We start from the raw sequence: 26,689 nt of genomic DNA on the forward strand, positions 1-26,689 counted from the left end.
TCATATATACCTTCTTTCAGCTTTACATGGTAAAGCATTATTCCATGCCACACTCTCTATCATCACTAGGAAACGATCCAATCATGGGACATTTTAGAGGCAATTAGTGAGGGAACGTACTCTGCATGAACTATCAGATATTGTGTTCTTGCTCTGCATGAAGTATAAACATATGTCTTTCTCTTTTTCTGCAGGAAACATTATCGCAATATCTGGCTGGGTCCTTACTGACAAATATGAAACATTTGATTTCAACATTGACTACATCGATGGGTAATGGATAGATTAGCACTAACGTTCTCTTAAATTGTTTGCATTGAAAACCTTCGATAACGTTGTGAGTGAACGTTTTTGCTTGAATGTTGTGCATTGCTCAACCTGGACACCGGCACAACGGTACAGGTAACAAGATGCTGCTCCTATTATTGCGAAATAAGTACTAAAACACTGTTTGGGGACAGCTTACTCAGTATGTTAGATACGATCCCTCATCAACACAAAAAAGGAAAGGTAAGGTCTCAAAAACATTTTTACTGATGGCTGATACCAGTAACTCAGAACACCTCATATGGAAGAGAAGGCCTCAGTGGGCAAGTGATCTCAGATAACGACATGCAATGAGATAAGGCGTTTGAACTCTTCAATCGAAATGGACACAAGTAGCCAAGCAGTCATGGACATGAGGTCTAATGACAGACCTAGATGTTTAGGACTCAGGCAAATATAGCCACGCTGACTTTGAAGAGGATTAGGGACAGCAGATGAACAGGCAGCTGGGTTCAAATAGATTATTCATTTTTAAGAAGCTCAGGCACTCCTTGTGTCTGATAACCTTTTTGGTTCCTTTGATCAGGGAGCCCTGAATTCTTATCTTTAACTACACGAACTCAAAGAAAGTGAAGTGTTTGGTTACAATAAGTCTTATCAAGACACATAATTGTAATGTGCATTTGGATAGTGGTTTGGGATTAACACGTTGGTGATAGGTTTTTATCCATCATCTCCCACTTCATCAGGACGCAACTACTGGTTGATACAATCAACAGCCTCCATTGCTTAGCAAGTTCCAGAGAACTACCACTCCCTATATTATAACTGACTGTCACATGCCAAGTCTGCGATTCCTCATCACTTAAAAGCACCGACCAGTCTATCGTTAATCCTTTTCTGCACACTCATGGTTCATCACTTACTGCTCCACTGGGGAGAATTTGAGCATATTTGTTTGTTAGAACCTTCCCCATAGGCCGTTACCAAGAGTATGTTCTTACAAAAGATGGAGCGATTGTTGCAATGCAATCAATGAAATGCATCTTACAATGCAATGTGTCCTCAGGAAAATGTTGTATCAAAACAATTGCTGCATGCAGCAATACAGACGGCAAAACATGGTGAAAAGAATATGTGGGAGGGAGGAGTGATGATGGAAATCAAAGCAGAACATTTGGTGTCTAGGTGTAATGGGATAGTGCAACTTTGGGAAACAAGACCAACCACCAATATATGGCAAGGCAGAGTAGACTAACCAGATATTGACAACCTAGTGATGATAGAGGTATTTTAGACTTGACGACTTGCTATTGTAGCTCATCAAACTCATTCCCAGGTGTGGACCATTCCTTCTAACCCATTCATCAATGAAAGCACCATTCAGAGTCTGCACAATAATGGCTGACCTTTATAGCTTCTTCACATCAGATTAAAATGCCCTCTAATATAGCTTAACATTATAGCAGCCTTGATGAGGAATGAGACAGAGTCATTGGGCCTCATTACGAGTATGGCGGTAAGGCAACAACGGCGCCGTTATCGCTACCGGCACCGTTGTTACCATACCACCATACTACCTGTCCAGGTGGCCGTACCGGCACCCGGAGCAGAATTTGATGGTAATACTGGTACCGTTATTAACGGTACCGGTGCTACCACCCTCCCCATTCCCATTGAGCCCTATGGGGCCAAATGGGGATGGGGAGTCCCTTATTACCGGCACCCACGAATGGGCAATTATCGGGTCCGCCGAACTAAGCATGACTCGGTAATTGCCCATTCGCGGGTGCCGGAAAAAAATGGATACCGGCGGCTGCCGTGCCTGTACTACAGGCACGACTGGCACCAGCCTCGTAATGAGGCCCATTCTGCACTGAAATCGACTTTGTCCAACTCACTTAAATTTAAGTGGACAGTTTTATTGAATGTCAGTAATTTTCGGAAGACCATGGCAGTTCATTGCATGAAATACAAAGCATCTTGGGCAAATGTTTAAAGGCTCAGATCATTAATTTAGAACAGAAAGGGGGGACTCGGCTCTCCCCATCACCCACTTGGGGAATTCTCCCTTATTGCCCACAAAGGAGGCATATTTTTTCTTGGGAAATGTATCAGTGTTGGGTGCTACTAAGGCTGAAGTAAAGGGCTTCTAGATGTATACACCGCCCAGATCTCTCCTTGTGCTGTCTAATTCCAATGAAGCAATCTCGTTGAATCTGTCTTTGCCGTAAAATGATTACATCCCCTCCTAATCACCCGCGACACAGGAGTCATGGGTCTCCAAAGGCTAGGACATTTGCCCCTGATTCTCGGAAAGTGTTACATTGTTAGTCATCCGAGACCCGCACTTCCTTGGTTACTTGGACAATCCATGCCTGGTCTCAAGCTGCCTGGATATTTTTGCTACCTAATGTCGCAGGTCAACATCTACAGACAGAGGAAATCACACAAACATTCAGCCCAAGCACTCCTGTCCACTTCACCCTTTTTCCAAAACCCCCTATGCTGGATAGGTGTTTTGCAGGATAAGCTGCTAAGACTGGAAACGTTTCCTCTGAATCTATCAAACCTCCAAATATCCAACTCGCTAGCATTTACACTTCCATTTAGCCCGGTTGTATTGTTTAGAGATACAGTTAGTTTCTTCATCACCCTGAATAAAATGTCTACCTACAATATATTCCAGAAGTAATGCTCAGGCATCATGAAATCAACCTCAACTACACCAACACAATTGAAGATACCACATGTGACATTTCATGTCATCTGATAAAGGCAGTAGTGTATATTCTGTTAAAAATCTCAGAAAGACCTGCCAAAAGTACTGAAAAATCACTCATACATATGTATGGATGTATGCATGCATGTATGTATGGGATTTCTGAAGTACAAAAAAAACAAAAGAGTGCTGTACACAAGGGATGCACAGCTAAGCTTACAAGTAGAGTGCAGGGGTAGCAGAGGGGCTGCGATGTGTAGGGGGAACAGGGGAGCAGATAACCTAACCCCTCAAAGGGACATGTGCACATAGGCACGTGAGAGCTGCAGAATATTAACATGTTTCTCCGGTGACAAAAAACATCCATTAAGACCATTACTTTCCAAATCAACCATTTTCTGGAAACCACTGCTTATAATGTCAGCATTGAGCAAGCCACAATCTTCATTTTCTCCCATCAGCCATCAACGTTTTGGGTGCATTTACAGACTACTAAGGACATGAATAAGCTGTCACAGCTTTGATTGGTGATATAAAAAAAACACTGCAATGGAGAGGAATCTGTGATTGGGCATAAGCTGGTGTGGTATTGTAAATATTTTAAATGGATTTGATATGTCACGGACAGGATTTACAATTCATACATTAAAATGTCTTCTAGACAAAGCAAAATCAATCTCCTTCTGGCAATTAGGTTGAAGGTGAAAATGACCCACATATGATGTTACCTTAGCTCTAGTCATTGAAAGGAAGACAACCCAGTGAATCAACCTGACATAAATCTCTTCATTGCCCAGGTGGGTCCATTCCATCGATACTTCTCTCTTGTATATGTCTAAATATTGAGCTCTTCTCCAGAGTCCCTCACGATTCAATTAATTGAGGCAACCATGGTACTAATAAAGAACCACATGTATGTGTACCATTGGCCATTAAGCCACTATCGGTAAAAGGCAAGCCGACCCCAGATGCCCCTCACATAGGAATTTCTGTGCCCCCAGGCCCCTGTACCCTCTTTGCGTCCCCTCTCCCCGCTCCTTCCTGGATCCCTGCTCCCGCCTTCCATCCCGCCCCCCGTTCCCCATTGGCTAACTGGGCCCGTGGGCTCGGGTCTAGCGACCCGCGGCAGCCTCCCTGCTTTCTTTACCATCGGGAAGCAGGTGAGTGCTGCGCAAGGCAAGCCGACCCCAGATGCCCCCCACATAGGAATTTCTGTGCCCCCAGGCCCCTGTACCCTCTTTGCGTTCCCTCTCCCCGCTCCTTCCTGGATCCCTGCTCCCGCCTTCCATCCCGCCCCCCGTTCCCCATTGGCTAACTGGGCCCGTGGGCTCGGGTCTAGCGACCCGCGGCAGCCTCCCTGCTTCCTTTACCATCGGGAAGCAGGTGAGTGCTGCGCAGGGCAAGCCGACCCCAGATGCCCCCCACATAGGAATTTCTGTGCCCCCAGGCCCCTGTACCCTCTTTGCGTCCCCTCTCCCCGCTCCTTCCTGGATCCCTGCTCCCGCCTTCCATCCCGCCCCCCGTTCCCCATTGGCTAACTGGGCCCGTGGGCTCGGGTCTAGCGACCCGCGGCAGCCTCCCTGCTTCCTTTACCATCGGGAAGCAGGTGAGTGCTGCGCAGGGCAAGCCGACCCCAGATGCCCCTCACATAGGAATTTCTGTGCCCCCAGGCCCCTGTACCCTCTTTGCGTCCCCTCTCCCCGCTCCTTCCTTGGATCCCTGCTCCCGCCCTCCATCCCGCCCCCCGTTCCCCATTGGCTAACTGGGCCCGTGGGCTCGGGTCTAGCGACCCGCGGCAGCCTCCCTGCTTCCTTTACCATCGGGAAGCAGGTGAGTGCTGCGCAGGGCAAGCCGACCCCAGATGCCCCCCACATAGGAATTTCTGTGCCCCCAGGCCCCTGTACCCTCTTTGCGTCCCCTCTCCCCGCTCCTTCCTGGATCCCTGCTCCCGCCTTCCATCCCGCCCCCCGTTCCCCATTGGCTAACTGGGCCCGTGGGCTCTGGTCTAGCGACCCGCGGCAGCCTCCCTGCTTCCTTTACCATCGGGAAGCAGGTGAGTGCTGCGCAGGGCAAGCCGACCCCAGATGCCCCCCACATAGGAATTTCTGTGCCCCCAGGCCCCTGTACCCTCTTTGCGTCCCCTCTCCCCGCTCCTTCCTGGATCCCTGCTCCCGCCTTCCATCCCGCCCCCCGTTCCCCATTGGCTAACTGGGCCCGTGGGCTCGGGTCTAGCGACCCGCGGCAGCCTCCCTGCTTCCTTTACCATCGGGAAGCAGGTGAGTGCTGCGCAAGGCAAGCCAACCCCAGATGCCCCCCACATAGGAATTTCAGTGCCCCTGCCCCCCCATGCCACCATTTTGGGGCCAGGAGGCCCTTGCTGCCTCCCTTCTGCACGGCAGCTTTCCTCCCTCAGTCCCGCCCCCTTTGTCCTCCCCTTGCCCTGATTCGTCCACCTCCCCTTTATCCCCGACTTTCCCAGGGCAGCCCTCTGCCCAGCAACCCCTCTGGCAAAGGGCCCCAAGGCAAAGGGCAGCTCCTACAGAGGCGGCTCCAGGATGTGTCAGCAGGTGTCCGCAGAGGACGCCAAGGAAGCCAACAAACACCAACAAAAACCGTGAGTGTGGCATGGGTGGGGAGTAGAGCAATCACTCTACTCCAGATAACCCCTGCCACTCTATCTTACCTACCAATAACATAGAGTGCCATAATACTAGCATGTCCACTCTTAGATGGAATTGTGGATGTTAGCATGTCCACTCTTAGATGGAATTGTGAATGTTAGCATGTCCACTCTTAGATGGAATTGTGAATGTTAGCATGTCCACTCCTTGATGGAATTGTGGATGTTAGCATGTCCACTCTTAGATGGAATTGTGAATGTTAGCATGTCCACTCTTAGATGGAATTGTGAATGTTAGCATGTCCACTCCTTGATGGAATTGTGGATGTTAGCATGTCCACTCTTAGATGGAATTGTGAATGTTAGCATGTCCACTCTTAGATGGAATTGTGAATGTTAGCATGTCCACTCTTAGATGGAATTGTGGATGTTAGCATGTCCACTCTTAGATGAAATTGTGAATGTTAGCATGTCCACTCTTAGATGGAATTGTGAATATTAGCATGTCCACTCTTAGATGGAATTGTGAATGTTAGCATGTCCACTCTTAGATGGAATTGTGAATGTTAGCATGTCCACTCTTAGATGGAATTGTGGATGTTAGCATGTCCACTCTTAGATGGAATTGTGAATGTTAGCATGTCCACTCTTAGATGGAATTATGAATGTTAGCATGTCCACTCCTTGATGGAATTGTGGATGTTAGCATGTCCACTCTTAGATGGAATTGTGAATGTTAGCATGTCCACTCTTAGATGGAATTGTGAATGTTAGCATGTCCACTCTTGGATGGAATTGTGAATGTTAGCATGTCCACTCTTAGATGGAATTGTGAATATTAGCATGTCCACTCTTAGATGGAATTGTGAATGTTAGCATGTCCACTCTTACAGGGTAATTCATAGAATTTCGCAGAAAAGTGTCGCAAGCGGCTGGCGCAGAGTGTCCGCGTGCGATTGTCTGCGCCAGGCACGTGCGCTAAAACCGATTTCCGCGCACAGCGTATTCATGGATTTTAGGCTCCCAAACCAGCCGTGGCGCAGAGTATCGCAGCGACCCTGCAGCAGCGCCAGTAACGCCCCCAAGAACGCCCTCGCGCAAGGAAAAGCCATCAAAATCGCTAAATCATTGCAAAGGGCAGCGCTAACCCTGGACCAGTCCACAGGGCTGCCAAACAAGGAACGCAAAGCGGGTAACGTGCATATCAGGGGTACGCGTGAAGTTATACACGCGATTAGCCAGGGTACGTGTATTACAGGGGTACGTGGGAATTATCACACGCGATTTGGCTGGGTACGTGTATTACAGGGGTACACGGGAAGTTCTACACGCGATTCGGCTGGGTACGTGTATTACAGGGGTGCGCGGGAATTCTCACATGCGATTTGGCCAGGTACGTGTATTACAGGGGTGCGCGGGAATTATCAGACGCGATTTGGCTTGGTACGTGTATTACAGGGGTGCGTGGGAAGTTCTACACGCGATTGGCCAGGGTACGTGTATTACAGGGGTACGTGGGAATTATCACACGCGATTTGGCTGGGTACGTGTATTACAGGGGTACACGGGAAGTTCTACACGCGATTCGGCTGGGTACGTGTATTACAGGGGTGCGCAGGAATTCTCACATGCGATTTGGCCAGGTACGTGTATTACAGGGGTGCGTGGGAATTATCAGACGCGATTTGGCTTGGTACGTGTATTACAGGGGTGCGTGGGAAGTTCTACACGCAATTGGCCAGGGTACGTGTATTACAGGGGTACGTGGGAATTATCACACGCGATTTGGCTGGGTACGTGTATTACAGGGGTACACGGGAAGTTCTACATGCGATTCGGCTGGGTACGTGTATTACAGGGGTGCGCGGGAATTCTCACATGCGATTTGGCCAGGTACGTGTATTACAGGGGTGTGCGGGAATTATCACACGCAATTAGGCTGGGTGGGTCCTCGCAGGTGTTCCCTGTACACCCTCCACGGCCCCTGCAGGCAGCCCACAAAACAGGGGACTACCCTGCACACCTGCTCATGTCCCCCTGCACCCCCACCCCCCAGCAATGCAGGGGCAGCCCCCACCAGGCCCCCACTCATGTCTCCCACCACCCCCACCCCCCAGCAGTGCAGGGTCACCCTCCACCAGGCACCCACCCATGTCTCCCACCACCCCCACCCCCCAGCAGTGCAGGGGCACCCTCCACCAGGCCCCCACCCATGTCTCCCACCACCCCCACCCCCCAGCAGTGCAGGGGCAGCCTCCACCAGGCCCCCACTCATGTCTCTTACCACCCCCACCCCCCTGCCACCATGGGCAGCCCCCACCAGGCCCCCACTCATGTCCCCCTGCACCCCCACCCCCCGGCAGTGCAGGGGCAGCCTCCACCAGGCCCCCACTCATGTCTCCCACCACCCCCACCCCCCTGCCACCATGGGCAGCCCCCACCAGGCCCCCACTCATGTCTCCCACCACCCCCACCCCCCAGCAGTGCAGGGTCAACCTCCACCAGGCCTCCACTCATGTCCCCCTGCACCCCCACCCCCCGGCAGTGCAGGGGCAGCCTCCACCAGGCCCCCACTCATGTCCCCCTGCACCCCCACCCCCCCGGCAGTGCAGGGGCAGCCTCCACCAGGCCCCCACTCATGTCTCCCACCACCCCCACCCCCCGGCAGTGCAGGGGCAGCCTCCAGCAGGCCCCCACTCATGTCTCCCACCGCCCCCACCCCCCTGCCACCATGGGCAGCCCCCACCAGGCCCCCACTCATGTCTCCCACCACCCCCACCCCCCAGCAGTGCAGGGTCAACCTCCACCAGGCCCCCACTCATGTCCCCCTGCACCCCCACCCCCCAGCAGTGCAGGGGCACCCTCCACCAGGCCCCCACCCATGTCTCCCACCACCCCCACCCCCGAGCAGTGCAGGGGCACCCTCCACCAGGCCCCCACCCATGTCTCCCACCACCCCCACCCCCCGGCAGTGCAGGGGCAGCCTCCACCAGGCCCCCACTCATGTCTCCCACCACCCCCACCCCCCTGCCACCATGGGCAGCCCCCACCAGGCCCCCACTCATGTCTCCCACCACCCCCACCCCCCAGCAGTGCAGGGTCACCCTCCACCAGGCACCCACCCATGTCTCCCACCACCCCCACCCCCCAGCAGTGCAGGGGCAGCCTCCACCAGGCCCCCACCCATGTCTCCCACCACCCCCACCCCCCAGCAGTGCAGGGGCAGCCTCCACCAGGCCCCCACTCATGTCTCTTACCACCCCCACCCCCCTGCCACCATGGGCAGCCCCCACCAGGCCCCCACTCATGTCTGCCACCACCCCCACCCCCCAGCAGTGCAGGGTCAACCTCCACCAGGCCCCCACTCATGTCCCCCTGCACCCCCACCCCCCAGCAGTGCAGGGTCAACCTCCACCAGGCCCCCACTCATGTCCCCCTGCACCCCCACCCCCCGGCAGTGCAGGGGCAGCCTCCACCAGGCCCCCACTCATGTCCCCCTGCACCCCCACCCCCCGGCAGTGCAGGGGCAGCCTCCACCAGGCCCCCAATCATGTCTCCCACCACCCCCACCCCCCTGCCACCATGGGCAGCCCCCACCAGGCCCCCACCCATGTCACCCCCACCCCCCAGCAGTGCAGGGGCACCCTCCACCAGGCCCCCACCCATGTCTCCCACCACCCCCACCCCCCGGCAGTGCAGGGGCAGCCTCCACCAGGCCCCCACTCATGTCTCCCACCACCCCCACCCCCCAGCAGTGCAGGGGCAGCCTCCACCAGGCCCCCACTCATGTCTCTTACCACCCCCACCCCCCTGCCACCATGGGCAGCCCCCACCAGGCCCCCACTCATGTCCCCCTGCACCCCCACCCCCCAGCAGTGCAGGGTCAACCTCCACCAGGCCCCCACTCATGTCCCCCTGCACCCCCACCCCCCGGCAGTGCAGGGGCAGCCTCCACCAGGCCCCCACTCATGTCCCCCTGCACCCCCACCCCCCGGCAGTGCAGGGGCAGCCTCCACCAGGCCCCCACTCATGTCTCCCACCACCCCCACCCCCCTGCCACCATGGGCAGCCCCCACCAGGCCCCCACTCATGTCTCCCACCACCCCCACCCCCCAGCAGTGCAGGGTCAACCTCCACCAGGCCCCCACTCATGTCCCCCTGCACCCCCACCCCCCAGCAGTGCAGGGGCACCCTCCACCAGGCCCCCACCCATGTCTCCCACCACCCCCACCCCCCAGCAGTGCAGGGGCACCCCCCACCAGGCCCCCACTCATGTCCCCCTGCACCCCCACCCCCCGGCAGTGCAGGGGCAGCCTCCACCAGGCCCCCACTCATGTCTCCCACCACCCCCACCCCCCTGCCACCATGGGCAGCCCCCACCAGGCCCCCACTCATGTCTCCCACCACCCCCACCCCCCAGCAGTGCAGGGTCAACCTCCACCAGGCCTCCACTCATGTCCCCCTGCACCCCCACCCCCCGGCAGTGCAGGGGCAGCCTCCACCAGGCCCCCACTCATGTCCCCCTGCACCCCCACCCCCCCGACAGTGCAGGGGCAGCCTCCACCAGGCCCCCACTCATGTCTCCCACCACCCCCACCCCCCGGCAGTGCAGGGGCAGCCTCCAGCAGGCCCCCACTCATGTCTCCCACCACCCCCACCCCCCTGCCACCACGGGCAGCCCCCACCAGGCCCCCACTCATGTCTCCCACCACCCCCACCCCCCAGCAGTGCAGGGTCAACCTCCACCAGGCCCCCACTCATGTCCCCCTGCACCCCCACCCCCCGGCAGTGCAGGGGCAGCCTCCACCAGGCCCCCACTCATGTCCCCCTGCACCCCCACCCCCCGGCAGTGCAGGGGCAGCCTCCACCAGGCCCCCACTCATGTCTCCCACCACCCCCACCCCCCTGCCACCATGGGCAGCCCCCACCAGGCCCCCACTCATGTCTCCCACCACCCCCACCCCCCAGCAGTGCAGGGTCAACCTCCACCAGGCCCCCACTCATGTCCCCCTGTACCCCCACCCCCCAGCAGTGCAGGGGCACCCTCCACCAGGCCCCCACCCATGTCTCCCACCACCCCCACCCCCCAGCAGTGCAGGGGCACCCTCCACCAGGCCCCCACCCATGTCTCCCACCACCCCCACCCCCCGGCAGTGCAGGGGCAGCCTCCACCAGGCCCCCACTCATGTCTCCCACCACCCCCACCCCCCTGCCACCATGGGCAGCCCCCACCAGGCCCCCACTCATGTCTCCCACCACCCCCACCCCCCAGCAGTGCAGGGTCAACCTCCACCAGGCCCCCACTCATGTCCCCCTGCACCCCCACCCCCCCGGCAGTGTAGGGGCACCCTCCACCAGGCCCCCACTCATGTCTCCCACCACCCCCACCCCCCTGCCACCATGGGCAGCCCCCACCAGGCCCCCACTCATGTCTCCCACCACCCCCACCCCCCAGCAGTGCAGGGTCAACCTCCACCAGGCCCCCACTCATGTCCCCCTGCACCCCCACCCCCCGGCAGTGCAGGGGCAGCCTCCACCAGGCCCCCACTCATGTCCCCCTGCACCCCCACCCCCCGGCAGTGCAGGGGCACCCTCCACCAGGCCCCCACTCATGTCTCCCACCACCCCCACCCCCCAGCAGTGCAGGGGCAGCCTCCACCAGGCCCCCACCCATGTCTCCCACCACCCCCACCCCCCGGCAGTGCAGGGGCAGCCTCCACCAGGCCCCCACTCATGTCTCCCACCACCCCCACCCCCCTGCCACCATGGGCAGCCCCCACCAGGCCCCCACTCATGTCTCCCACCACCCCCACCCCCCTGCCACCATGGGCAGCCCCCACCAGGCCCCCACTCATGTCTCCCACCACCCCCACCCCCCTGCCACCATGGGCAGCCCCCACCAGGCCCCCACTCATGTCTCCCACCACCCCCACCCCCCAGCAGTGCAGGGTCACCCTCCACCAGGCCCCCACTCATGTCTCCCACCACCCCCACCCCCCTGCCACCATGTGCAGCCCCCACCAGGTCCTCACAATCCCCAATCATGTGCGTAATGGTCAGCCTCCACAGCCAAAAAGCCCTACCAAGTAACCCATTCACCCACATGGAAATGAAAACACATGTTACACCCCCAATGTTCATGAAGCAAATGAACCCATGTCCGTCACACACATATTTTCCAATTGAATGGGAAAACACACAACATGACATGCATGAAACCAATGAGATGAAACCACACAGTGAACAATGGAAAAAAAAATGTATTGGACAAAAATACGAATGGTAAAGAAAGAAAAATAACTACAATGTAAATGTGAAAAAATAAGCTGCATGTCCGCATAAAAACACAAAAGTAGAAAATCAAATCCAAAAAATGTTGTCCAAAGTGGTATGTAAAAACTCTCCATGCAACAAAGAAGTATGTACAAAAATAACAAGGGTCCATCATCACAACTGAACTAAGGAAACCTCCTAAAAAACCTACCTAAATATCAACTATATACAAAAAGTGGAGCAGTGTCCGTCGACTCCAAATCATAAGAAAAAACAAAGGAAACCTAAAACTAAAGAACTATATACAAAGGCGGCGGGCAAGTCCAGCGGCTCACTCCGTGGTGTTCCGGGCCAGGGCATCATCGAACTCCTGTTCGATGTCCCGGAGGCGGTCCAGTTCCATGGCCCCGAGGGTCCGCAGGGACGACGCCGTGTCCTCCTCCAACCCCCTGCGGATTGCCTCGAGGCACTCGGCCCGCCTCAGGGCCCTCCGCATGGAGTTCTCTGCCCTGACCATTGTGAGCCGCGCCTCTTCTGCCCGCCGCCGCTCCGCACCTATGGCGTGGCCCAACCGCTGCCACACGGAAGACACTCTCTGTCCTGGGTCCTCCTGCCCTCCGGCCGATGCCTGCCCCTCCGATGTCGAAGGCCCCGAGCCTTCATGGCTCCCACCATGTTGCTGCTGCTGCTCTGCCTCTGCCCGTGCACTGCCTCCTGCTGCCTGCACATCCTCCGCCGGCTGGGGTGCAGTTGTTGATGTGGCCACCCCTGCTGGACGTCCGACTCCCGACTGTGGCAGGGATGCCTCCTCCACCAGCCTGGCCGCACTGTCAGAGGCAGCTCCACAGGGCACCCAGGTGACTGATGGGTGGGAAGATGGCACAGAGGACGACTGGCGCGTAGGGGGTCCAGTTGAGGAGGGGGTCGGAACAAGCCCCATCAGACGGAGGAATCCGGTCTGGGTGACCTGTCCCAGCAGGCTGACGTGGTCAACGAGCCATTCGAGATGACGTGCAGTCTCTCCATGAAAAGACTGCAGGCCACCTCGCATGGCCCGTTGACGCAACGCCACACCAGCCAGGACAGGCTCAACCCGGACCTGGATAGCCACGTCCGCAGGCAGAGGAAGGCCAGTTGACGTCAGCTCATCCCCTGCCTGGAAACGGGTCTGGACGTAGGCATCCCTGCTGGTGCAAGATGATGCAGGGACAGGATCGGGGACAGGATTGCACACAGGCACCTCCGCGGCGGCCTGTGCTGCCTCCTGTCCCTGGTCCTGGACTGCACCACTAGCACCAGTGGGATCCCCACCTCCAGACCCCGTCTCTGGTGCTTGCACGGCCTCCTCCTCCACCAGACCCCCCACCAACCTGGATGACTCCGTGCCATCTTCCCCTGTTGGGCCCTGTGGGGTCCCAGCTGCCCCTTCTGCTGCCGAGGAGTCCAACTCCAACCTCCGCCTCTTGGACCTCCCCCCGGCAGCTGCGGCCTGGGACGCGGCACCGGACTCCTCACTCCCTGACGAGATGACAACACGGGAGGGGAGCCGGGCCTTGCGTCTCCGGCTGGCGGTCGGATCCCCGCCGCTGTGCTCCACAGCACCTTCTCCGCCCTCTTCATCAGTTGACGCTGCAGACAGGGAGAAACAAAACACAGGCATCAGGGCACTGTACAATGGACACATACACACATGACAGTTGCACATGAGTGGCATTGGCAAACCTCAGACATGTCATCACAATCCCCAACACACATGTCATTGCAACTCGCACACATGAGCCATACCACAGCCATATCGCAACTGCCACCACCATCCATACACATACAACAGCATGAGCAGCCAAAGGTGACCCAGACATCACATGCAACACAGGAAGTGCACCACACATGTACACACACCACCACACTTGCATGCATGTGTACACCTCTGCCAAGTGTCGCACTGTTCAGACGGGCATCCATGTCACATCTGCCAATCAGGCTTACACATACCGCAGTCACATGCATCCATGTTGCATCACTGTTGCACCCTTGTCAAATACACACACATGCACATGTACACAGTGCTCATACATGCAGCCCAAAACAACATACATGCGTGACATCACGGACATGTCTACTTACATACACATACATACAAACATGTGTGCACGCACAACTGCATTTGCCATGCAAGCCTACACACACAAGCACCATCCATGTCTCACACATTACAGCCCTCGCATGTGTCAGCCCCACGGCCATGTACACCCCCACCCATACTCGACCCCATACAAACAGATGTGCAACCTGCACAATACCGAATAATCACCACACGCACTGCTCACAATCAGGATGCATGTACACTCACCGCTCGACTCCAGACGGGTCTGCTTCTCCAGGACCTGGACGTGGAGCGCTGGGGATATGCGTTCCAGGACCCCCATCTGTTCTTCCGACAAGTGGCCCCGGCGCCCCTTGGCATCCGCTGCCTTCAAGAGGCGCCGGGCCTTGTTCAGGGTCCTGGACCTGAAGTCCTCCCAGCGCTTCCTGACATGTTGTAAGTCCCGGACTGCCACCCCCTCCGCGTTGATGGCAGTCACGATGTCAGTCCAGATCCGAGTCCGTCCTTCCTTGTCGGCGCGGGAACTTCCGAAGAGAGCATCATACTGCCCCAGGACTTGCTCCACCAGAACACCAACTTCGGTGGCACTGAAGCTGGTGCCCCTCTGCCTCTCTGGCCGGGGGTTGTCAGTGGTCACAGATGGTGTTTGCCCCGACATGACAACCCCAGAGGCAGGAGTGGGTGGGCAACTGGGTCCTGGGGCTGAGCTGTGGAGCGATGGAATTCCAGTCGGGAGTCTTCGGTTCCAGCAGGGGTGGTCACAGCAACAGCACCCCTGGCTGATGTGCAGGCAGCAAATGGCAGTGCACGTGGGCAGCAGGCAGTCAGGCAGCAGCAGATGGTAGGTGGGAGCGTGCTCGGGGCTCTGGGGGGCAGTAGCTCGGCCTTCTGGGCAGGAGCGTGGTCTTCCGTGTGCTTACGCGTGGCCAGCTTGGTACGGAGTGATTTGGCACGTGAAAATCCTGCACGTCAGCGTGAAAATCGAGGAAAGGCCCTTAGCGCGTAAGCGCGTCAGCACGCATACGCGATTCTATTGGACCAAAGGCCCTCAGCGCGTAAGCGCGTCTGTGACGTGACCCGCACGGGTGTTTCCCACACAGCACGTGATGACAGAGCACACGTGGAAAGACTGCACGTCAGAGTCTCATCGCGTGTGATTGGTGGAAATGGCCCTACACGCAGAAGTGACAAAGCGTGTAATTGGTGGAAATGGCCCTACACGCAGAAGTGACAAAGCGTGTAATTGGAGGAAATGTCCCTACACGCAGAAGTGACAAAGCGTGTAATTGGTGGAAATGGCCCTAGCGCGTACACGCCGCGTGACGCTGGACGTGTGGCCCTGTATAAAAGGTACGTGTAGAACACGTTTTCCTTGTACGTGCTTTTCGTGGAGAGCGAGTGGGTGAATTCTGTACTTCTTGTCGTTTCACACGCGATTTACTTCACGGCGTTTCAAGTTCGTATTCCCTGTTACCTCTGACAGCTTTTTCTCTTTTTTCGCTTTTACTGGTTTACCTGGGCCTGTTCCCTCAAGCAGTGTTCCCTTCTACTGTTGTCCTGTCTCCTCAGACAGCGTACAAATCTTCTTTTGGCGGGGGTGTTGCCAACCAAACGTGCTCCTTTTACACGCTCGTTTACCAGGCAGACGGTGAGTCACGCACGTATCTAACATCTGTGCTTGCCCCGTGTGTAGCCTACCCCTTCAGAGGTCATTCTAGGCTGCGTGTGACACGCATACGTTCATTCTTGTGTTACTGGGTGCCACAGCGTAGTGCAGGTTTTTCTTTCTGCACACGTGGTCTAGGAGGGGTTGCGTGCACGTCATCTCCCTTTTTTGGGGCTCCTGTGCGTAGCGTGACCCGTCATCTTTCCCCAGGGGTTACAATCAGCCTTGCAAGAGCACTAGGGTACAATTACCATCTGGTACCCAACCCCTTTGACCCCCTATTGCCCAGGACAATAGTTTCCAGCCACTCCCATACGCACATTTACATCAGTGCCATGGCTGGGAGGCGAGGATTCCGTAAGGGTGGCAAAGGTGGAAGAGCCACAAGTGGTGGCCGTGGTGGATCCGGTAGGGGACGTGGTCGTTACATGCAGGGTGAGCCTGTCCCCCCATGTGTGGAGGACCAGTCAAGGGCACCCATAATCCCCCCCCCCTCCCGTTGAGGCTGATGTGGCTGACACCATCCATGCTCAGCCCTTGTTGGACCAGCCCATTGTGGCACCAGATCTGGCTGACTCCATGGCTGACTTCCAGGTCAGCAGGCCTATGACACGTGCGCTGGTGCACGTTGATGTCACCATGCCACGTGCATCTGGGCCAGCAAGGTCATCTGCTGCACCAAGGAGGCAGGGCGGAGAGGCTGCAGGGGCAGCTGCGGCTCCATCCACCCCAGCCCTCACACACCCAGCCAGGACAGTGTCGGTCCTAGTCCATGCTGCTGACATTCCCCCTGACACCATCACACTAGAGCCAATGCCTGCACCAACCCCCATGCTGAGTGTGCAATCCCACACTCCTGATACAGAGTCCACCAGGGCTCCTGCCCCTAGTGTCCAGAGCGGCGCAGGACACTCAGGATCACCACCACCTTCCAAGCGGAAGAGGAAGAGTGCTCGTCCGGCACTGGCTGATCCCCAGACACGGCTACACAGTCCGGCCCATCCAGGAAGCCCAGCTTCACGGATGACGAACTGAATGCACTTGTCGAGTATGTGTCCGGACATGACAACGAGATGGTCATTGTTGCAGGATCCAAGACCACACCTGCACAACGCCAGGCACACTGGCAGACCGTTGCGGACATCGTAAGTGCCCTTGGAATCGTGAGGCGCACAGCCAATGATTGCTATAAGCGCTGGAATAACCTAAAGCGCAGGGCAAAGAGTAAGCTGGCCTCAAGTCATGCCGCAACTCTAGTGACTGGAGGTGGGTCTCCAGTAGTAGACATGGAACTCACTCCACATGAGTCAGTCGCTGGGACCTACGTCACGGAGGAACAGATCCAAGGCGTGGGAGATCTGGCTGATTACGAGGCATTGTCCGGTGAGTGCACATGCATGTGTGTGTCATCCATGTGCATGGTGTGTGTGTGAGGGCTTCTGTTTGTGTGCCAGGTGAGAGTGTGTGCGCCTGAGTCGTATGGGTCAGCCATGTGCTTCATGCAATCCTTCCTGCGCAGCTGCATTTGGCCATAGCAGTATCCCTTCTGCCAACAGTAGACATCTAGCCCAACTGCACGCCAGTTGCCCTTGAAGTGTCACCTTGCCACAACATAGTTGCTTATTTTTCACTGTTCATTCAGTCAGTTTGTTTGCATTCCACCACTTTCACTAGGCATGTCGCTGTCCACTAGTCACATGTCTGACATGGGTATGGTAAAGTGGAGTGACTTTGTTACCTGGATATCATTTGTACACACATGTCCCTGTGCAATTGGACCATTTCAGACTGGCAGCTCCAGGTGAAAAATCTGACCTGTTAGAATTAGAAAAGCGATTACATGCGGGAACTGGACTGAATGAATAGGTGCTGCCCTCCTCTCCATCTTCACTCAATAGCAATGGTACATGCCATCTGTGTGATGGCATGTGTGTTTCACCTGGCAATCACAGGCCAATGTGTGATGCCACTGCCAGGCAGCATGCAGAAAATGTGTTCATCTTCCATCTTGGTGTCATCAGTGTGTGCCATTTGCCTGCACTTCATACGCAGTGAGGGTGCATGCATGGGAGGGTTTTAGTCATGTGGGACATGTGTCAATCAAGTACTGGTTCTCTTGCTTCTCAGCCCTCATTGTATGCCATGGTGCTAATGCCTGTTTCCATTTCTTTGTTTTCATGTCTTTGCAGGGGAAGACGCACCTGATACTGCTGGGGTTGTGGAGATGGTGCAGACCCAGGAGGGGTCCGAGGGCCGACCAACCACCAGTGAGGGACGTGGTGTGGTGGTGGGGGAGAACCCACAAGTGCTGCAGGTCGTGCTCTCAAGGGGTGTCTCTGGCTGCACCTCCCCCGAGCTGTACTCAGGTGTTGATTCGGATGAGACCTACGTGCCGTCGCAGGTGAGTGTTCCAGGGAGGGATTCTGTTCTGTCTCACCCACCTGCACCAGGGTCAGAACCCTCCATGGGGATGTCAGTGTTGGCAGCTATGCCTTCGGTGGTTACGGATGCAGGGTCACACTCCGCGACATCTGATCCTGGGCCAGCAGATCAGAGGGGTAATGCAGTCCTGCAGCCTCAGGCAGTGCCGGCACAGCAAGGCGCAGTTTGCCTTGCCCCAGACAGGTGTGGTGCCCGCCGACGTGGTGGCCGTACGCCACCCGGCAATACCGCATGGGAGCAATCCATTTACGGTATGGCAACCCAACAGGCTGCATCATCCGAGATGATGGCTCAGGCCATGGATAGGGTGGCCACTTCCATTGTCCCCCCAGAAAGGCTGATGGAGCGACTAGAGCAGGCAACCGACTCCATCTGCCAGTCACACAGGGAGGACATGTTGGGGTCCAACAGGGACAGGCGGGCGGCACTGGCGACTCTGCAGGAGGCCATCTCCATTGAGTCCCAGGGCCACAGGGAAGCCCTGAGGCAGGAGCTCCTTCACCTCAGGACGACTCTTGTTGAGCTTGAGGCTTCAACACACCAAAGGACAGAACAGCAGCTGGAGCGTCTCACCCGTACGCTCTCAGCTGAGATGCAGGCAACGAGGGCGGAGGTCCGGGCATCCCGTGAGTTGTTGCATGGGGACCTCCGCACACTCATCCTCCAGAACCAGACCTACCACACCCGCATGCTTGCAGCCATGGAGGAGCAGACTAGGGCCTTGCGTGGGCTGCCTCCCATAGTGCAACCACCTCCGGATGCAGCTGCACAGGGTGATAATAGCGACAGCAGTGATACTCCCACAATAGGGTAGCCGTGTGGGCCATGAGCCCATGGAGGTGTTTTATCTTCCCAGGATCCACGCAGGTGGGTTCTGGTGTGCATCCTGTCCTCGGACCTCCTGGGTGGCCTCCCCAACCCCCCCGGGCCCATCAATGGCCATTTTTGATTGTTTCTTATTTTTATTTTTATTTTGATTTCTTTTATTCCCAATGTTTTTGGGACGATTTGTTGGCTTCCGTGGTTCCTGTGGGCATACGCTGCATTGTGGCTGGGCACATGCAGGCTTGTAATGTATTTGGTTCAGATGCTTGGGTTTGAGTCACACACACCCCTCCTGCTTCCCGTTTCCATGGGCTTGCAAAGGGTGTGCCCAAGTGACAGTGAATTACACAGTGACGTTGGACTCCCATGAGCTGTGTGGGCAGTCTGTAGTCAATACTGTGTATACATTCCTAGTGCATATTGCTGTTGTGTTGTACACTGCATGTTGCATTGATGTGTAACTCTTCTTCTGTGTCTACCTCCCAATTTGCAGGTCCCTTCCTCATGTCTACACAAGGACCTCTAGTCTGGAGATGGGGTCCATGTTGGCAGCAGTGCACCTACAACTCTACATGGCGCCAACACTGCACAGTTGGTAGTGGTGGGAGTGCAGGCATTTCCAGGTGGTGAGACTACTAATATGTAACATTTGTGATGTCATGTTAATGGTAGTACGTGCTCAAGTATGTTGTTGGTCCGGCATTGCTGTGAGCATTTCAGGTGTTGCAGGTTTCTAATAGGGACACTGTACATAGTGAGACTGATGTCATGTTGTGGGGATTACTTTGTTTACCTGCAATTAGCATGACATGGCACGGTGTGTCGTGTGGCGGTGCTGGGGTTGGGTTGGCTGACATGGCACTGTCCTCTTGTTGCATTTTGCAAGTGGGTATTCGTTTTAGCTGCTTCAATGTGTAACTTCACAAAACTGCATTGGTGGTGTCTGTGTGGGTAGGGATGCACACATTGTGACACTTCCAGGTGAACAATCTCAGGCTGATATGGTATTCACGGTTCATTCTCCAGACATTCAGGATCAGTGTCAGGTTGAGTCATCATTGATTGTCAGATGGAATGTGCCAGGGCAGTGTGCAGTCCACAGGGGTGTGATTTCTATGTGAAGTAATTAGCCACTAGCTGTGTACGGGCTGCCTCCCCCCATGCCCTTTCCCCTCCCATGCGCAGCGGCTGTGCATGTGGTTGGGGATGTGGGGCCACCACCATGTCCACGGCCAGGCCCCGGCGTGTTGCAACGTTGTGCAGGACACATGCTGCCACTATGATCCTGCACACTACTGGGGGAGCGTATAACAGCTGCCCGCCAGAACGGTCAAGGGAGCGAAAGCGTGACTTTAGCACTCCGAATGTGCGCTCCACTATGCCCCTGGTTGTAATGTGGGCTGTGTTATATCTTACCTCGGGTGGCGTGGTGGGGTTCCGAATTGGCGTCATCATGTGGGGGCTGAGAGGGTAGGCACTGTCCCCTGTGGAGGTGGTGATTGGTATCATTGGTGGGGTTGTGACCTTGCTCAGTATCCAACATGCATGCATGTGCAGTGGCATACATACTCACCAAGCAGCCATGTATCGCCATGCCGCCCAGCTTCTAGGTCCCGGCTTAGGGTGGACATTCAGTAAATGAAGCTGTCGTGGGTGGAGCCGGGATAGTTGGCATATACTGAGGTGATGATTCCCTTGGCATTACATGCTACCTGCACGTTCATGGAATGCCAGTGCTTGCGGTTCCTATAGATGTGCTCAGATGCCCTGGGGGGACGTAGAGCCACATGGGTGCAGTCGATGGCACCTAGCACTTTGGGGAATCGTGCCACAGCGTAAAAATCCAGGGCGGCAGCATGCCTTTCTGCAGGTGTTCTGGGCAGGTATATGTGCCTGCGGACTGATGGGCGTGCAGTGATGATGTTCAAGACCTGGTGTAGGCAGCGTGACTGGGTAGCCTGTGACACCCCACCCACTATGGCACTTGTCCGCTGAAATGATCCAGTGGCTAAGAAGTGCACTACATTGAGGACCTTCTCCAGGGGGCTGAGTGCTTGGGAGCACAGGGTGGGTGATGTGAGGTCATCCTCCCACTCACTCACCAGGTCCAGTATAATGTGTGGTGGAAACCTGTACCTCCCATACACCTGGTCATCAGGCATCCCGAAAAGGCTGGTTCTGGGTGTGAATATTCTGGCCCTGACTATCCTCCTCCTCCTCCTTTGGTAGCCCACTGCCACTGCTGCTAGGAACGGTATGTTCATCCTGGCGTCTGAGCTTGTTATTGTTAAAGTCCGCAAATTTATGCTTTGCGCGTGTTCTAGGCGAGCGTGTGACCCGCGCACCCCTGGAATCCAGTTCACAGTCCAATAGCGTGTGGAAATTCACACGCACCACGGGATACAGGTTCGCTGACGTACTTGCGTGTGTAAGTGGCCGCGCACCCATGAAATACACGTACATAGGCCAATCGCGTGTACGTGCACTTTTGTCCAATTACACGCGATGACACTCTGACGTGCAGTATTTCCACGTGTGCTCCGTCATCACGTGCTGAGTGGGGAACACCCGTGCGGGTCACGTCACAGACACGCTTACGCGCTGAGGGACTCTGGTCCAATAGAATCGTGTATGCGTGCTGACGCGCTTACGCGCTAAGGGCCTTTATTTCACGCTGACGTGCAGGATTTTCACGTGCCAAATCACTCCGTATCAAGCTGGCCACGCGAAAACACACGGAAGACCACGCTCCTGCCCAGAAGGCCGAGTTACTGCCCCCCAGTGCCCAGAGCAGCCTCCCACGTGCCATCTGCTGCTGCCTGCCTGCCTGCCTGCCTGCCTGCCTGCCTGCCTGCTGCCACCGTGCCCTGCCATTTGGTGCCTGCACATCAGCCATCTGCAGGGGTCCAGTTGCTGTGTCCACCCCTGCTGGAACTGAAGACTCCCGACTGGGATTACATCGCTCCACAGCCCAGCCCCAGGACCCAGTTGCCCACCCACACCTGCCTCTGGGGTTGCCATGTCGGGCACTTCCACATCTGGCACCAGTGGCAACCCCAGGCCAGAGGGGCAGAGGGGCACCAGCTTCACTGACAACGAAGTTGGTGTCCTGGTGGAGCATGTCCTGGGGCAGTATGATGCCCTCTTTGGATCGTCCCGCGCCAGCAAGGAAGGACGGGAGAGGATCTGGGCCGACTGTGTGGTTGCCATCAACGCGGAGGGGGTGGCAACCCGCAACGTCCTGAAGATCAAGAAGCGCTGGGAGGACTTGAGGTCCAGGACCCTTGTGAAGGCCCGGCGCCTCGTGGAGGGGGGCCGGGGCCGCATGAGTTCCATCCAGATGAGGGTCCTGGAACACGTACGCCCAGCGCTCCACGCCCAGATCCTTGAGAGGGAGGCCCGTCTGGAGTTGAGCGGTAAGTGTCCAAGCATTACTGTGTGAGACAGGGCCTGTTGCGGTGTGCTGGTTCTATGATACTTGCCTGTATGTGTGCCATAGGCCATGTATGCATGTATGTGTGCAGGGACATCCTGGTAATGCATGTGCGACCAGTGATGTGTGACCCACATGGTTGTTGCATGTGTTCAAATGCCGCATGAGGAGCCCTATGCAGATTTTGAACATGAGAGCATGCCAGTCTCTGTACCTGGACATGGGTGGGGGTGAGGGATGGGTGCTGATGCCAGGTACATATATGGTAGCCATGTCTGTGTGCCTGACCTGCGTGTCTGTGACTTGTGCATGCCATGGATGCATGACACATGTGTGTGACAATGCACAGATTCAGTGAAGCAGCCAAATTACCCTTGTATCCGCTGTGTTTGGTGTGTTTGGGGCCAGATGGATGTGACTGAGGTGAAGTGTGTGCATGTGATAGGCATGAGCCATGATGCATGTGAGTTAAATATCATTGAATGTTTCAAGAGTCCATTGGACATGCATGGAAATGTCCATGGCATGCACCATGCCTGTTACTGTGTGTGTTTTGCCTGGACTGACCCATGTGTTGTGGAGGGACATGATGGAAGTGTACTTTGACAGTGGTGCTCATCTGCTATTGCTTCCTGTCTAGGGGACCATTGTACAGTGCCCTGATGCTTGTGTTCTTTGTCTCCCTCTACGCAGCGGCTAGTGAAGAAGAGGGCGGAGACGGCGCTGTGGAGCAAGGCGGCGGGGATGCCCTCACGGCTGCAGCGGAAGGGGTGGGTGAGCCCCCACAGGGGCCTGCTACGGTGGGAGACGGTGAGGAGCCATCCAGGTTGGTGGTTTGCACAGAGGAGGAGGAGGCCGCCACTGGGGCACACATGGGGCCTGGTGGGGGCATCCCTGCTGGTGCAAGTGGTGCAGTCCAGGGCCAGGGGCAGGAGGCAGCACAGGTCACCGTGGAGGGGCCTGTGCATGTCGCTGTCCCTGACCCTGTGAGTGCACCACCATGCACCAGCAGGGATGCCCCGTCCCAGGCCCGTCCGCAGGTAGAGGGGATGTCCATGTCACCTGACTCCACTCCACCTGCGGACGTGGGAACCCCTGGCCGTGTGGAGAAGGTCCTGATTGGGGTCGCGATGCGCACAACTGTGATTCGTGATGCCGTGCGTGCTTCCCGGGAGGAGGACGCACGTCATCACGAAGTGCACCGTGCCGACGTGGCCCAATTGGGATCGGCCATGTTCGGGGGTTTCCTGCATGTGTTGTCCAATCTGGCGGCCCTTTCCTCCTCTGTGCAGGCTATACACCAGTCGTTCTCCTTGCCGTCTTCCGGCCCAGATGCCACCAGGGCCCCCTGTGGACCTGCCCCGACCAATGCAGCCAGCTCGGTGGGGATCCCATCCCTGCCACAGTTGGGAGTTGGAGGTCCAGCAGGGGTGGACAACACAGCAACTGGACCCCAGCAGATGGAAGATGTGACAGCATCATCGGGCAGGGCACGTGCACGACGGCGTCGGTGGTTTCCATCAGCCTGGATGCCATCGTGCTGGCAGAGGCAGTGGCGTCGGAGGCAGCAGCAGGCTCGACGTGGGAGGCATCATGGCTCGGGGCCTTCAAGATCAGAGGGGCAGGCATCGGCCGGAGGGCAGGGCAACCCTGGGATTTTGGTGTCTTCCGTGTGGGAGCAGTTGGTCCAGCGGATAGGTGCAGAGCGGCAGCGGGCGGAAGAGGAGCGGCTCACCATGGTCAGGGCGGAGTTCTCCATGCGTCGGGCGTTGAGGCGGGCTGAGTGCCTCGAGGAAGCTCACAGGGAGTTTGAGCTGGACATGGGGTTATCCCTGCGAGACCTCGGGGCCAGGACAGAGTCCCGCCTCCAGGACATCGACATGGAGTTCGATGATGCCCTGGCCAGCAACATCACCGAGTGAGCTGCAGGACTTGCCCGCTGCCTTTGTATATAGTTATTTAGTTAGTTAGTGTTAGGTTTCCTTTATTAATTTTTGTATTTTTGGACCGCTCGGACAATGGCCACTTTTTTGTATGTATTATTTTCATTAGGTAGTAGTAGGTTTCATTTATGGTGTTGGGCTCATGGACCCTGGAATTTTCGTGTATATAGTTAGCTTTTTGAAGAATTTTTTTTTTTATTAATTATTGTGTTCAGCATGAGGAAATGGTTTTTCTTTATTTTACTTCCACATGATTTTGCTTTGGACAACATTTGTTTTTGGATTACTTTTTTTTTTTTTATTTTTACATTTGTTCTCGGACATGGACCATTTATTTTGTTATCCCCATTGTTGTATGTTTGATTTTTTTACTTATTTTTCATCTTTAATACATGTTTTTTTAACTTTCACTTGTGGTATTTTCTCATTGGTTTCATACATGTCATGATATGGGTTTTGACATTCACTTGCACCCATTGTGTATGTGTGTGTGACGGACATGTGTTCATTTACAGACTTGCCATTGGGGTTGTATCATGTAATTGCATTCACTATGTGGGTGGATGCAATCCTTGCCTGGGTGTTTGTGCTGGGTATGCTGGCCATTACTGCCATGATTGAGTATCGTCAGGACCTGGGGGCAGGGGGACATGTGTGGGTGCCTGGTGGAGGGTGCCCCTGCACTGCTGGGGTGTGGGGGGTGGTGGGAGACATGAGTGGGGGCCTGGTGGAGGGTGATCCTGGTGGCTGGGGGGTGGGGGTGGTGGGTGACATGAGTGGGTGCCTGGTGGATGGTGCCCCTGCACTGCTGGGGGGTGGGGGGTGGTGGGAGACATGGGTGGGTGCCTGGTGGAGGGTGCCCCTGCACTGCTGGGGGGTGGGGGTGGTGGGGACATGAGTTGGACATGGGTGGGGGCCTGGTGGAGGGTGCCCCTGCACTGCTGGGGGGTGGGGGTGGTGGGCACATGAGTTGGACATGGGTGGGGGCCTGGTGGAGGGTGCCCCTGCACTGCTGGGGGGTGGGGGTGGTGGGCACATGAGTTGGACATGGGTGGGGGCCTGCTGGCAGGTGCCCCACAGTGCTGGGGGGTGGGGGTGGTGGGAGACATGAGTGGGGGCCTGGTGGAGGGTGACCCTGGTGGCTGGGGGGTGGGGGTGGTGGGTGACATGTGTGGGTGCCTGGTGGAGGGTGCCCCTGCACTGCTGGGGTGTGGGGGGTGGTGGGAGACATGAGTGGGGGCCTGGTGGAGGGTGACCCTGGTGGCTGGGGGGTTGGGGTGGTGGGTGACATGAGTGGGGGCCTGGTGGAGGGTGCCCCTGCACTGCTGGGGGGTGGGGGGTGGTGGGAGACATGAGTGGGGGCCTGGTGGAGGGTGACCCTGGTGGCTGGGGGGTGGGGGTGGTGGGAGACATGAGTTGGACATGGGTGGGGGCCTGCTGGCAGGTGCCCCACAGTGCTGGGGGGTGGGGGTGGTGGGAGACATGGGTGGTGGCCTGGTGGAGGGTGACCCTGGTGGCTGGGGGGTGGGGGTGGTGGGTGACATGAGTGGGGGCCTGGTGGAGGGTGCCCCTGCACTGCTGGGGGGTGGGGGGTGGTGGGAGACATGAGTGGGGGCCTGGTGGAGGGTGACCCTGGTGGCTGGGGGGTGGGGGTGGTGGGTGACATGAGTGGGGGCCTGGTGGAGGGTGACCCTGGTGGCTGGGGGGTGGGGGTGTTGGGTGACATGAGTGGGGGCCTGGTGGAGGGTGCCCCTGCACTGCTGGGGGGTGGGGGGTGGTAGGAGACATGAGTGGGGGCCTGGTGGAGGGTGACCCTGGTGGCTGGGGGGTGGGGGTGGTGGGTGACATGAGTGGGGGCCTGGTGGAGGGTGACCCTGGTGGCTGGGGGGTGGGGGTGGTGGGTGACATGAGTGGGGGCCTGGTGGAGGGTGCCCCTGCACTGCTGGGGGGTGGGGGGTGGTGGGAGACATGAGTGGGGGCCTGGTGGAGGGTGCCCCTGCACTGCTGGGGGGTGGGGGTGGTGGGTGACATGAGTGTGGGCCTGGTGGAGGCTGCCCCTGCACTGCTGGTGGGTGGGGGTGGTGGGAGACATGAGTTGGACATGGGTGGGGGCCTGCTGGCTGGTGCCCCACAGTGCTGGGGGGTGGGGGTGGTGGGGGACATGAGTTGGACATGGGTGGGGGCCTGCTGGCAGGTGCCCCACAGTGCTGGGGGGTGGGGGTGGTGGGGGACATGAGTTGGACATGGGTGGGGGCCTGCTGGCAGGTGCCCCACAGTGCTGGGGGGTGGGCGTGCAAGGGGGCATGAGTTGGTGTTCATTAGTTCAAGGAGACATGTGCCTTTGCTGGGGGGCATGCCCATGTTGGGTGGGCTGCCTGCGGGACATGACCAGGG

At 57.0% G+C, this 26,689-nt stretch overlaps 1 protein-coding gene across 2 annotated transcripts in view; it reads left to right on the top strand.

Annotated features, from left to right (window-relative positions):
• Positions 1-26,689, top strand: part of PKHD1 (PKHD1 ciliary IPT domain containing fibrocystin/polyductin) — a 4,356,595-nt gene that overhangs the window by 279,791 nt on the left and 4,050,115 nt on the right. For both annotated transcript variants that reach the window (XM_069605754.1, XM_069605755.1), the window contains exon 7: positions 195-273. In XM_069605754.1, the coding sequence (XP_069461855.1) occupies positions 195-273 (79 nt within the window). The remainder of the gene's footprint in view (positions 1-194; positions 274-26,689) is intronic.

This window comes from Ambystoma mexicanum, chromosome 4p, assembly GCF_040938575.1.
Source record: "Ambystoma mexicanum isolate Mex_15411 chromosome 4p, UKY_AmexF1_1, whole genome shotgun sequence".
NCBI lineage: Eukaryota > Metazoa > Chordata > Amphibia > Caudata > Ambystomatidae > Ambystoma > Ambystoma mexicanum.